Source organism: Tachypleus tridentatus, chromosome 2, assembly GCF_004210375.1.
Source record: "Tachypleus tridentatus isolate NWPU-2018 chromosome 2, ASM421037v1, whole genome shotgun sequence".
Classification (NCBI taxonomy): domain Eukaryota; kingdom Metazoa; phylum Arthropoda; class Merostomata; order Xiphosura; family Limulidae; genus Tachypleus; species Tachypleus tridentatus.
The window spans coordinates 97,209,908-97,223,148 of record NC_134826.1 but is presented as its reverse complement, the minus strand read 5'-3'; the positions used below and the strand labels follow the sequence as shown (position 1 = coordinate 97,223,148).

General features: G+C 30.0%; 1 protein-coding gene across 14 annotated transcripts in view; it reads left to right on the top strand.

Moving 5' to 3' along the window:
- Window positions 1–13,241, top strand: part of LOC143244643 (actin-binding LIM protein 2-like) — a 71,998-nt gene that overhangs the window by 53,952 nt on the left and 4,805 nt on the right. For all 14 annotated transcript variants that reach the window (XM_076489696.1, XM_076489691.1, XM_076489695.1 and 11 more), the window contains 3 exons: window positions 1,341–1,429; window positions 5,323–5,392; window positions 8,048–8,082. In XM_076489696.1, coding sequence (XP_076345811.1) covers window positions 1,341–1,429; window positions 5,323–5,392; window positions 8,048–8,082 — 194 coding nt within the window. The remainder of the gene's footprint in view (window positions 1–1,340; window positions 1,430–5,322; window positions 5,393–8,047; window positions 8,083–13,241) is intronic.

Below are 13,241 nucleotides of genomic sequence, written 5' to 3'. Positions count from 1 at the left end.
GTTTTATTAGTTGAATGTTTAATATGGAGATTTAACCCACAATATAGTATTATGGTTTATAAAATAACAGATAAAATATGAAGTTTAATCTAAAAGGGTAATTTCACAAGAAAATTTTTAATTAAAAAAATCATAATATTTAATTTAAAATTTAATGTTTTATATATGAAAGCATATAATGTTCACCAATAACCTGCAAAAATGTGAAGATGTATGTACATTATGCAAAATTAGAGTATGATTACTTTTATGGATACTTTAGTGGTTACAAGCTAGCTGGATTCTACCCAGCCTGTACTTGTATAATTAACTTATAAATTTCAAATTTTACACTTGGATTACTTGTATTCTATACCTTCTGATTAATGATGCTTGTAAAGTTGTCATTGAATTATATATAGCCAATAAGTTGGCCAAAGTAAGCCTACAGATAATTATGGTCTTTTAATGGGATAACTATTTGCAAGGTCTCTTCATGAAATCTGCAAAATTAATACAATATGTCCTAAAAGTGTAAAATACTGTCACCCAACGATTCATCTTTTTTCTCAAACAAATTCTGAAGCCTTTAAGAATTAATAATTGCAAGATATAGATATCCGAAATGTAGTCTAGTAACTTAGATATAGTGATATTTTATGCCTACTGCTGTGAGGGAGGATTCTAGCTGATAGCATCATGAAAATTTGAAGTGGAGAGATTTTGATTAGCTGAGGCTTATCATTTGATTATTGTGACTGTGTCTAACCTTGCTTAGACTTAGCACACTTGCATTGCAAATTATGTGTAAATATGTTAGATCAGAAAGGAGTTACACCTAGTTGCACCATTTGGAGGCATATCAATCAAATTTCTGCACTCTACATTGCACAGTAGGTCTCCCCACATTGCACATAAATTCTCTCTCACTTTCTTTTCTTTTATCACTCTTTCTATTTTCAAAAATAAGTAGATTCAATTAAATTATTTTGATTAGCACTAGCTTGGGCCTAATAATACCTGCCTTAATCCACCATTTTTGTATGTAGGAATGGATTATGGTGACACAACTTAATTTGTAACTTTGATAATTCATTATTTTCTGTTCAGCCTGCAATTAAGCTGATAGAATAATTGCATAAAATAAAAGTTCAATTATGTTTTATATATGTGAAGCACTTTTGTTTCATTAGTGACATTATCTATGTTTTGAAGCTAACAATTAACATTTTTGCCACATTTGTTTTAGCAGTTTAAGTTAACCAGTAAATATCTGAAATAGAATTTTTTTTCTTTTTGTATACAACGTTTCATTTTTAACTGGAAGTTGAAAATTGAGTGTTTGAAGTTTTCTTTTTCAGTTATATCGTCTTTGCATACAGCACCCCGACAAAGTTATGGGCTTACGTCTAAGTCTTTTACTCTACCAATTGGAAAACAAGGCTTTGTGGTAAGATATGTTGTGGACAGCAACATACATTCACCTCCCTTATTGTGTTATGGACAAACTGCATTGCCTATGACAAAAATCTTCAGGTTTTATAAACACATATTCATTCATTTCATTGCTTTGTAATGTGCTTCAATTATTGTTCAGATTATTTATGAAAAGTGAAATATAGCATTGTAAAATTAAAATAAAAGCATAACTTTTGAAGTCAAGCCTTTTTTTATATATGATACACAAATATAAAATAAAATATTTTTGTTTATTATGTTAACTAGTTATGTAGCTGAGCAATCAATGTGTGCTCCTTCTTTGGGGGTTTGATATATATTTGACTGTTGATTAACTTATATATTAAGAGCTACACATTGGTTCTTTTTATGTAAAATAATTCTAACTCTTAATCTGATTGAAGAAAAGGGACTTAATTTATATGGCTAATCTAGTTTATTGTGTTGCAGTTACATCAGTTTATAAGTGTGTGATATACTTGCACTATTTAGTGGTGAGAATATTTACTAATATTTCAACATAATATTATTTGTATAACATGTTATAGAATACTTCATATCTGTTAAAACACTACAAGTAGGTTTAAAACTTTTGTTAGTTAACAGTTTCATAGTTTAAATATTTGAAAATGCTCTTATATGCTAAAACCCTGAAAATTTAGAAATTTATTCTTTAATTTTATCTATTTCAAACATGTAAACTGATAGCAATCTAAAATGAAGTTAAGATTCTCTTTCACATGATCTGTTTAGTCCAGCAGTTTCTTATGAAAGAATTACATGCATAGCTTATTTTGAAGCAGGAGTTTCAGGCTGCTTTAGGGCATAAGATCTTGGAAAAGGGCTCAACTTAAAGTGATTTTCAGAGGTTTTAGAGTTTGCAGAAACATAATTTGTTTGCTATTTGTAATATCCCTTTTATGTTGTTCTTCTCATTGCACTAACAAAGACTTTTACACAGAATTGGTATGGTACTGTATAAATACTTTTCTTTACCTAGAGATGTGGACTTGTTTTAGGGTAAGATATTTTTGAAGGTGTTGGAATATTTATGAGGAATGTTGAATTTGTCATTTTTTGGACATTTTTCTAAAGTCACAATATTAGGACTGTAGTTGATGCTGAGTATTTTATTTTAGAATACTGTAACTGTTAAAAATTCTATAAACATTTTAAATGTCTTCATCTAGGATTGTATAATGATAAATTCTGTAAGCTCTTAAAAATATTAGTATTTTAAATGTTTCATGGTAGCACAAGAAAAGTTAACTTAGAAGGGTTTATTTATTTTTCTATAGATGATTATGTTTCTATTCTAATTATGAGAATATCTAAAATGGGAGTGAATTATTGGTTTTCCATTCAAATTTAAACTTAATAGTACTGTGAAGCTTGTTGGTCTTCTGGATAAAAGGCTGAAAATGCATTTATATTGTTTTTCCAAACAAAAAATATGTCATCTGTTTTATTATTATACATATGCATTTATATTTTTTCAGTGTATAAAGTGTTTTGATATTATTATCATTTGAACTAATTTGGTATTAGTTTTTCTTAGATCTGTTAAATAGAGCAGTTCTCTCTTGAAATACTCTCTAAAAGTGTTACATAGAATTGCAGATAAAGGATTATCCATAGACATTCCATATTTTTGTCTCTATCACTGAATGCATGTGAATACATTATCTTAAACACACTTCCACTTGTGTAATTCTTTCCTAAGCAAATTTTGGACTCAAGAGAACATAGAAGTGTCTAAATTTGTTTTCATATATACTTTTGTGTTCCATAATAGTGGATCTCATCTTGATCTAAATCCATTTTCAATATACATAAGACATGGTGCTTTATCACACATTTGTAGTCAGGTGATATTGAAATCATAACAATTATTTTGATAAATATATTTTAGGGAATATTGAAGAGTTTCTATAAATTTTCATTCAACACAGTATTTTTGTATACATTTTGTAAAGTGGTAAAGAAAATCAGTTGCCAGATCATAAAACATCAAAGAAATATATCTACAATCATAGAATTGAGGAAAAAACAAAGAAAGTTGCACATTACACAAATACTTCATTTATTAGTATTATCAAAGACCATGATTTTACCAGCAAAAGCATCATCAGGTATATACTGAAATGGTTTGTAAACAGGTTTATATATGTTTAATAAAAGAACCAGAAAAAATTTTGAGACAATTAGGGAAGATCTTAAGTCGGTTTGGTCATTTAAAACTTTCTATGGGTTTGATTTTAGATTTAGATTTATTTCTAAGGTTTCCAATTATATAGTTTTTTTACATTTTTCATGGATATGTAGAATTTTGTAGTTTCTTTTTTGGATTAAATTGGTACTTAGTTTCAGTAAGATAGGATGCAAAGATTGAATCCCTTAATTTCCAGCTTCTAAATGATTTTTAATTCTTGTTTCTATGGAATGTCCTGTTTGATCTATGTAAACAGTCTTGCCACTTTAATTGGAAGTTACCACTGTTGCTGTACTTGTCAATTTTGTTTTTGTTACTGCACAACATTTTTACCAGATTGTCTGTACAGTAGAAGGCTGGTCCATAGATTTCTTTGTTCAGTATGTTTTATATATTTTGTGAGAAGGATTTTCCAATTAGCTTATCTTAAACCATTTGTTTTTGCTGTCATTTGGTACAGTATGTGGGTATATTGAGTTTAAGTTTATGGCTTTAAATTTTATAAACATTAATGTGTTAGTTAACTTAGTTGTATAACCATAGTTAACATCAGTTTGTCTTATAGGTTTTAATTCATTTTTATAAACTTTAAATGACAAGGGTAGTATGGTGATAAGCCTTCATAACAAACAATGGAATATGGCAAGTTTGTGAGATATTGGATTTCTTGAAGAAGCATGTATGAAGGTGTTCACTATAAGTTGGTTTATAAAATGTTTGAAGGAATGCTCACTGTTATTTATGTCAGTATTTAAGTTCAAAAACTTTAAGAGTTAGAAAATTACGAAGCTGATATTTGGAGACTATATGTATAACAGTTGGTCAGTTTTATTGTTATACATTTGCCTTTATAGTTTATCACTATATAAAAGGTTTTGAAAATTATTATGACTTAAGCTGAAGTTGCATTAGATTTTCCCACATAGTGGTTTTCTGTAGCAGTTGTCAAAGTAACTAAATGTATTTAGTTAAAACTGGAAGAAATACAACAAAAGCTTTTATCTATTCATTTTATTTGCACAGTTCAGTACTTAGAGGGTAATGAGTGCCAATTAATACAGTTCTTACTATCATAATGGTACTTCAGGTGTAAAGAGTATTACCAACTGTATTTGTAATATTCACTATTGATGGGGTCCACATATTGCATTAAATTGAGTAATTTGTTCACTTTTGTTTGTTGCAGCATTCAGTATAAAGAACAGAGCAAATAAATTGGGTGAAATCTCTTAATTTTTTATTATAAATGTAGACCCCCAGCAATAATTTGAAACTAATTGCAATATTTGTGGCATTTTTGTTTATTTTTTCTATGATAAATTACATGTTGAAATTTACTTTTCTTCTTGCTTAATTGTAGTTGGTCAATTTGTATGTTAAATTAAAACTTTGTAGAGGGCAGCAATACAATATGCAATTTGTATTGAAAAAAAAGGCATGCATGAGAGCAAAGTGATATAATGTGTTTTATGTGAGCCATTTGCTCCTTGTGTTTTACTGAAAGTGTTACTTTTCTTATTTTGGTTTTCTTCTTTATTCGCTTTTGATCAGGGAAATACTGCCCTTTGAAAATGATTGTCTTGGTGTTTCTATATAACTCAAATGTGTCTAAAGTTTAAAATGCAATATTTCCAATTTAAAAGAAAGGAATTTTAGTGCTTTGTATTTTACAGAGAACAGACTTAACTTTAGGAAAACTTACCAAAACCCAAAGTTCAGAGTTCAGCAGTGGAAAGTCAGATAGTAAGTATAACCATGACTTTTATATTGAAAATCCAAACACAAATTATGGTAAAAATTCAGAAAATTATAACTGTAATAAGAGAATAAATTTCTCTAACTCTTTACCTAATGGACATTATCTTTCAAAAGTCTATTTATTCATACTTACAGTTTTGGTATTCCCCCATTACCCAAACTTTATCATTTCTTTATTGCTGTTGTTCTTGACTTCTGTTTCTTTTTGGCTAGTTCTTATCTGCTGTCTAATTTTATTTGTATTTTGCAGTTCTCTGCTTTACACAAGGAACATTATTCAGTTACATGTCTGTTATCCTTCTACAAAGTTATTTCTTCAATTAGATGTCTGTTTCTCTGTAAGGATCTCTGCCCACAAGGATCTCTTTTTCAATTGGATCACTATTGTCTGTTTACAAGTCTCACTTCAGTTCATTATCTGTTGTTTTTCACAAAGTTTTCACTTTAGTTATGTATTTGGCTGTCCATAAGGATCTATTTTCTTTGCCTGTCTGTAATGACCTTTCTTCAATGAAATACAAGTTACATGTTGTTTTTCGATTGTGTTTACAGTGTTGTATAACAAAATTCTATGTCCTGTTGAATATGTGATTGTTTTGAATTGGCAGATTTATTTTCTGAATTAGTAAGTTTCCTATCTTCTCTGATACAATTAATTATTATTATTTTATAAATAATGTAATATAAAGTTATTAGGAGTATTGGAACTGGACAGTTTATAATTTTATATAAACACAGTTTTGTACCTAAAAATGTTATAAATCATAAGACTTAAAAAGAAATTGTACTTCTTATGACATTTATTGTTGACAGCTTCTTATGTTTAACTTGTACTTTAAGGTAGTCTGATGTACCTTAGTCAAATGGCTTCCAACTTAATATACTTTTGCCAATCATCTTCCATCCTGTTAAATTTCAACCCAATGTGTTTTGACCAATTAGTAAAGTTCTAAGAACAGTTTCAATGGCCAACCAAATATTTAAACTATGGAGTTTTGTCATTATTCATAAGACATGATACTTGTTGTATTCTGTAAGACTTACCAGAAAGTACAATGTATTCTGAAAAGTATTTTGGCAGTAAGTTTTGTGAAATAGATAATGATTTTATTTTTTAAATAAAATTGTATATTTTTAATATACATTTTAGATAATCATAAATAAAGAAGTGATTAAGAAAGTTTGTTGTAAAATAACTTATACCTTATAAGTTTATTGTCTATAGCACCATAATATGTCATGTCTAGTTGTAAAATTATAATTTTTATAGCCTAATGAACGTTTATGAAAAACCTGAAAGTTTGACACAAGGTGTTAGAACAACTTTCTTTTTCCATAGCTGTAGGAGTGCCCTTATAGTACCAAGATTATAATACTAATCTACTTAATGACAAACAAATTATTTCAAAATTCAAGTTCCATGATTTGTACAAAACACTAACATGTGTTTATCAAGAGGCATAACTTTACAAATAAACTACCTCTAACAGAAATTCCACTTGCTAATGTCAAAATACAACTCAATATTCAGAGCACTGGACTAACTAACTACTCGATAACAGGCAATATGACTAAATCATGCAGTGATTATGCATGAACTGATAAACTCAGTCAATCAGTAACTCACCATATCACTAACTGTGTACATAACAACTAGCACTAGCCTCACTTTATTTTTGTAAATTGTCTTCTAAACGTTGGAAAATTTCCATGCAATAACATCACACCTATCATGTGATATTAAAAATTAATACCAACTAAACAACAATGAAAATTTATAGAAATAATTAAACTGAAAATACAGGTTACTAAAATATTGTTGTTGACTATATTTTTATTGTTTTGATTTAGAGGGAACTCATCATTTCAATAATATCAAGAATCTAGTAATTTCAAACAATGTATTAAGACAAGGGTACATTTATTTATAAATAAGAGTAATTTGTTATTGATGAGTAATGGGTAATATATGAGAAGTTAGTAAGTATTTGCAGAATTTATAGGTTCAATGTCAGTAAATCTGTTAATAGTTCATGAAATTGATTATATCTGTTTAGTTACTCATTAGTGAGAAGATTCTGTAAGTATGTTTATTTGTGAGTTAGGCATACCTATCATTAATCAAAGAAATTTCTGTTAAATGTTATTAGTGTATTATACTTACAGTATTTACAGTATTCTCACTTAAAAAAGGCTTGTATTTGTAGACTTGCCAGTGAAAGTGGCTGTAAAAAACATTAAGGAAGAAATTAATTATTTTATTATGTTACATTGACTGAATATAACTTTATTTTTACTGTATGATTCAGAAGACCCTGCTGAACAATGGAATGGTGTTGCAATTTGTTTTCTTTTTTTTAGGATTGTCTCTTCTAAGAGTTTCTGTTGATGATAACTCAGTTTTGCATGCTTGTGTGTCAGTAAGACTGCATATGTATGCCAGACTTACTTAATGAATTTTACTCTTTCTGTATACATTGCAGATGTGTGAAAATGGGATAATGTATAAAAATATATATATATATATTGAAATTTGAATCTGATTAGATGCACTAAGAAAACTAATAAATTGCCTATTACCTTTACAGTATTTTTGAAGCAACTAAGTTAGAAATTTATATTAAATATTTGATTTTGCAGTTTCAGCTACTTCAGAACAATATAGGTCATTTTTGGTAAGTATATTTTCTTTTTTGCCTGTTCTAAGATTAACTTGATTTTCCATAAAGAAATATATTAAATTTTTATATCTGGTATCCTTCACATAACTAATCAAGGAACAGTTCTACCCTAACATTGTTATTCTGTGATTTCTTGAAATACTTTTTTGATGTAGATGAAATGCTTGTACATGCACAACATTTAGTTTACATTTAGCATGAAGTTTAGTTAGTAGCTAAGGTAGCAGATTGTGGATCTGATTGTGCAATTAAGGGTACATTATAAGAATGATTAAGTTCCAACTACTTGATGTGATAACAACAGTATAAGAGTTGACAGTGAGTGGTGTTCATTAAATGCCTTTCCTCTAAGTTTACCACTTCAGTATTAAATATAGCTAGTGCAGATAGCCCTTTGTTCAAAATTCAACATATGCCTTTTTTTTAGCCTCTTAAGTTTTAATTGTCAACTTAAAATTCTCCTTTCCTAGTTACTGGTTGAAAGTTATTTATCAGGTTTTCAACTGGATTTTTCTGGGCAAATAACAGAAGATTCCTAAATTTGTAGGGGAGTAAAACAGTTCAAACATGATATATTTATTTCCACATAATTTTATAAGCTGAGCACAGTAATTGATTAAGTTGATGCCTTCTCATTTAAAAAATGTATAAAATCAGATAATTTGTCTGTTGCAACTATGAGTCAGCAACAACTCTTTAACCCTGAGTTTACAGGTGGGGGTAAAAGTTTGGTTGTCCTGGCCTTATACAGAGTGCCATTCAACATGCTATTATGCAAATTACAAATAATATGAGGCGTTTTTATTCTTCACATGAACACCACTTTTTATTCTGATATGTCTGAGTTAGAGTGATGTGAACATCTCACAAACAAGTGTAAAAAACATGACCAGCACACGTAATGTGTTGTCGAAAAACTTGCCATATTTTGTGAAGATAACTGTAGTCAACATTACTTCATCAATACTGTTTCAGTCCAATAGAATGACTCAGTGCACATTCAGTTAAATGATTATTAACATTTAAAATTAACTCAATAGAGTACAGAATTTTAAATGTCAGTTTCACAGTTTATTCAAATTATTATTCATAATCTCTTTTATCACAAGTTCCTATATCATGCTTGTATAAAGTTTCTGATAGTTAGTTTTAGGTAATAACATTAACAGTTGAATTGAGTAAAAAAATATAAAAATTGTATTATGGCTATCAGTTAAAATTTTAATACATAGTTTTGAAATATAATAAGGAAAACAAATCTGAAAAATAACAAAAGCCATATAAAAACAATAATGTATGAGAAATTGGTAATACAACTATATAGATCTGAGATTTTAAACTGATTATCACTAAAGAAAATTTTGAATTCAAGAATGTCAGCCATTTAATAATATCTGTTTCTCTATATGCATGCGTGTGATTTTTTAATGTATATGCCAGAATAGGAAATTTTACAATCACTGCCAGCTCATATATCTCAAAAAAGTCTCCTCATTCTTATCTTAATTTAGTTTAGTTTCAAAAATAAATGAATAAATAATTAAATAATATTTATATTAAAATCCATATTCTGTTTTGGTACTGCAACAAAGTTTTAGATAACTGTTTCCCAGAAAGAGATCCACCAATAGTGAGGTGGGAAGTACTTCTCCAATCTCAACCTAGCAGCCTTCCATCTTGTATAAAATCTCTTAATATTTCTAAGTTCTCTACAATGTGGTTCTCACTAACATAGAAGTATTACTTTTTTTAAATTCTTAAACAACACATTATTTTTGTTGTTGTTGTTCACTGTTATCATGTGGAAGACTGAGACATAGAGAGGTTGTTTTATATCGATGAGAGCAGGAGCTGGAAGGTTGCCAATCTCTAGAAGCTTAATTGTAAGTGGCATGGTTTAAGTCCTGGATATCATCTATAGTTTATGTAACCAAAGTAATCTGTGAAGCTTAGCACACTTAGAAATTTGATTTGGCAACTACAAAAGTTGCTTTTTTTTATCTTTGACCCTAGGGTCAAGGCAATGACCAATGCTTTCACAACTGTATGTTAATAACTCAAAACTTTAAATTAAGCTCTATGCCTTTTGCCACATAGTATGAGAAAGTGGTTACTTTTTCTGTTTGAAAATATTCATAAATTTTGAAACATTTACAAAAAGTAGGACTGCTCTATCTAAGCTGTACTCATTTTCTATTACTGTACACTTCATCTACCTAAGCAGACCTTGCATTGTACAGCAGGCACAGCTATGCAAACAATATTTCAAGAAAGATATGAAATAAACTACTATTTATTTAAGTGGTATTTTCTCTGTGTTAGTGATTCTCCTATTCTCTTAGGCTGAGAGTTTCAAACTGGCATGTATTTTTAAAATACTTTTATTGTAGAAGGGTTTGCAAAACCAAAGTATACACCTGCAAAAACTTGGAAAAACACCAATTTTAAAATGTCTAAAGAAAACTATAAAACAGCTAAAAATAAATACCAGTTAATTAAACAAATGAAACCAAAAAACAGAAGTCCTGTTTGTAGATTAATATTCAGTAAATCTCGACTTTTAGAACTTTTGGGATTACTAGCTGCTTCACAGGTTAAACAGTGCACATTGTAGGGATTTTATAGTACTTCATTCTATATATCTAACTGATCAAACAAGGAATCTATAAGGACAATGCTTCACCTTGCTCCATATTAAAAAGTAGTTAAGTAGACCTATTTCCATTAGTAGTTCTTTCTTCTTTCTTATTTTTATCGTATTTGATGTGATATCCACTTACCAGCAGATTCCACATTGTTTGCATAGTTTCTTTCCATAGTTGAGAATGTGTTTCATGGTTTGGACTTATTTCAAACAGAAAACTTCTCCACTCCTGGTGAGAAAGACTCTGCAATTCAATGCTGTCAACTCAGTCCACATTGTACAGTGAATTCTTACTCTTACAATGTTCTGATCCAAAATGTGATCACACCTTTCAGTTTGCTAATGTTCAGAATCCATTTCAATCATATATTAGAACAGTAAATTAACAGCATTATAAATACTGACAAAAGACCTTAATGAATTGTACTGGTGTATTTAGTTCTTTCTTCTCCATACAGGAACACTGTTTGTCAAATGTGAATCCAGAGCTTGTGTATGCTGTAACATACAAAAATATTTAATGGGCGATTTTTCTTATAAACAGTGCAAATGATTATTCAGTGTACTTCACATTAATGTCCCCACTTTCTTGTGTCACTTGTCAACCTTCCTTACCATCAACACCAACCTGAAGTTCATACATAATCTAGATTTAATTCCTTTTTGAGGTACAGTAATCATTGGGAGCAATCACACATAACTTGGAAGTACTTTCTTTTTTGTTCTAAAATAATCATTGGGTATTTACTAGGAGATCAAGTACAGTTTTAGCAAAATATTTTTCAACCAAAACTACCTACAAGCCCAATGAACCCTTACCAGGTATTGTAAGTGTCATACCATCTACCACATCTGAAGAAAGGGGGAAAAAAAAATGTTTTGTTATAGATCAATGGCCAGGCCTGATTTGAGGGCACTTGGGCTCCTATCAAGGCACAAGAAAGGAAATGTATGTTACAAAGAAATGATCAACCTGTCCATAGCTCATATGAACATTTCTTTTCTCATTCTATGGATCAAGAAATTACCACATTTGCATCATTATGTTTGTGACAATGTTGGTACTTATGGGACAGTTACTATGGCCTAACTGAGCTACTTTACAATGTCTGTGGATATGGAACTGTCAGTTATGGGTTAACATAATAGAGGAACAGCACATTCAGGTGTTGTGTTGGACAATGCTACAGCTTTGTAATTCATTGTTTCAGTTAAAGATATAATGTCTGTAACACCCAAGCTATATTACATAAATTCTCTAGGGATTTCTTCCAAAAACTAATTGGTCAGCTGCTGCTGTGCTGAGATGTGCTTTTCCATGTAAACATCATATTTCATTAGTATATACAACTTAAGTTTTATGAGCCTTGAATTTTACCTAGTAAATGTCTCAGTTTTCTATCATGTTGAATTGCTGATGCAGATATAGGTCCATGACTTCCCTCCTGTAGGGTTGGTTAGGCTCTGAGTAATACACAGTATATTGTGCTGAGCTATTCAAACAAAGTACCAGATGGTGCTTCATTTGTTCCTGAGTACAGGAAATTCATGTGGCTGCCTAGCAAAATCACTTAAGGAAGCAATCTAAAACTTTCCTAAAAGCCATAATAAGTTACTTACTTATCATGATTGTTGCTAAAACCAGTGGAAGACAAGTTGAAAAACTTGGTTTATTCACCATAGCTTATTGCTGTCCAGTTCTGAATGTGAACTTTACAGCTTGCTTCAGAGACCATCTATTTGGTCTTAATAAATACATGTTCAGCCATGTTTTCTGAATGGTTTTTCCATCTGCATCTTCAAGTTGAACAGATTGGCTTGAAATAGACAATTTTTCCTGTGATGATTGATGCACCAGATCATGGTTCAGTGGAGTGCTCAGCCTCTAGTAGAGAACTTCTCTGAGTTACATGGGGTTCTGTGTTTTCAACCCACATCAGCTTTGCCTAGCTCCCCTCCTCTTCACTAATGTTTTTCCAAAAATACAGAGGCATTTGTGTGATAAATTTCCATAAGAAGAACAAGAGAGAAAATAATCTGTAAGAATGAAAGACACAAACTTACTGCTTCTCAAATGATAAAATGCTGGTTGACAGCACCAGATTTGTTTGATCAAAGTAATATTTGGTAAGCTAAGGTTAAATCATCTCATGGTCACTCATTTTCCTCAAAACCAAAAATTTTATAGGTTTGTTTTGTAGAAGAAGTGTAATGATTTGTTGCATTTGAAATGAAAGAGATGAGAGATGATGTTGAAGTCAACATAAAATGTACATGATTAACAAATGCTAAAGAGTGTAGAAAAGGAAGTATAGGGCTTTACCAATGGGTTTTGGCACTTTTCCTCTTAATATGAACCAAAGTCTGGAGTGAATCTCTGGTGAGGGCACAACTGCATTCAGAATACACATTTTCTTTGTAACTGACCAGTCACAAAAAAGATACTGAAATGGGGAAGTATTTCTATCTCATGTGAAAGACACAAGGAATCCCCTCACAAAAGACATCA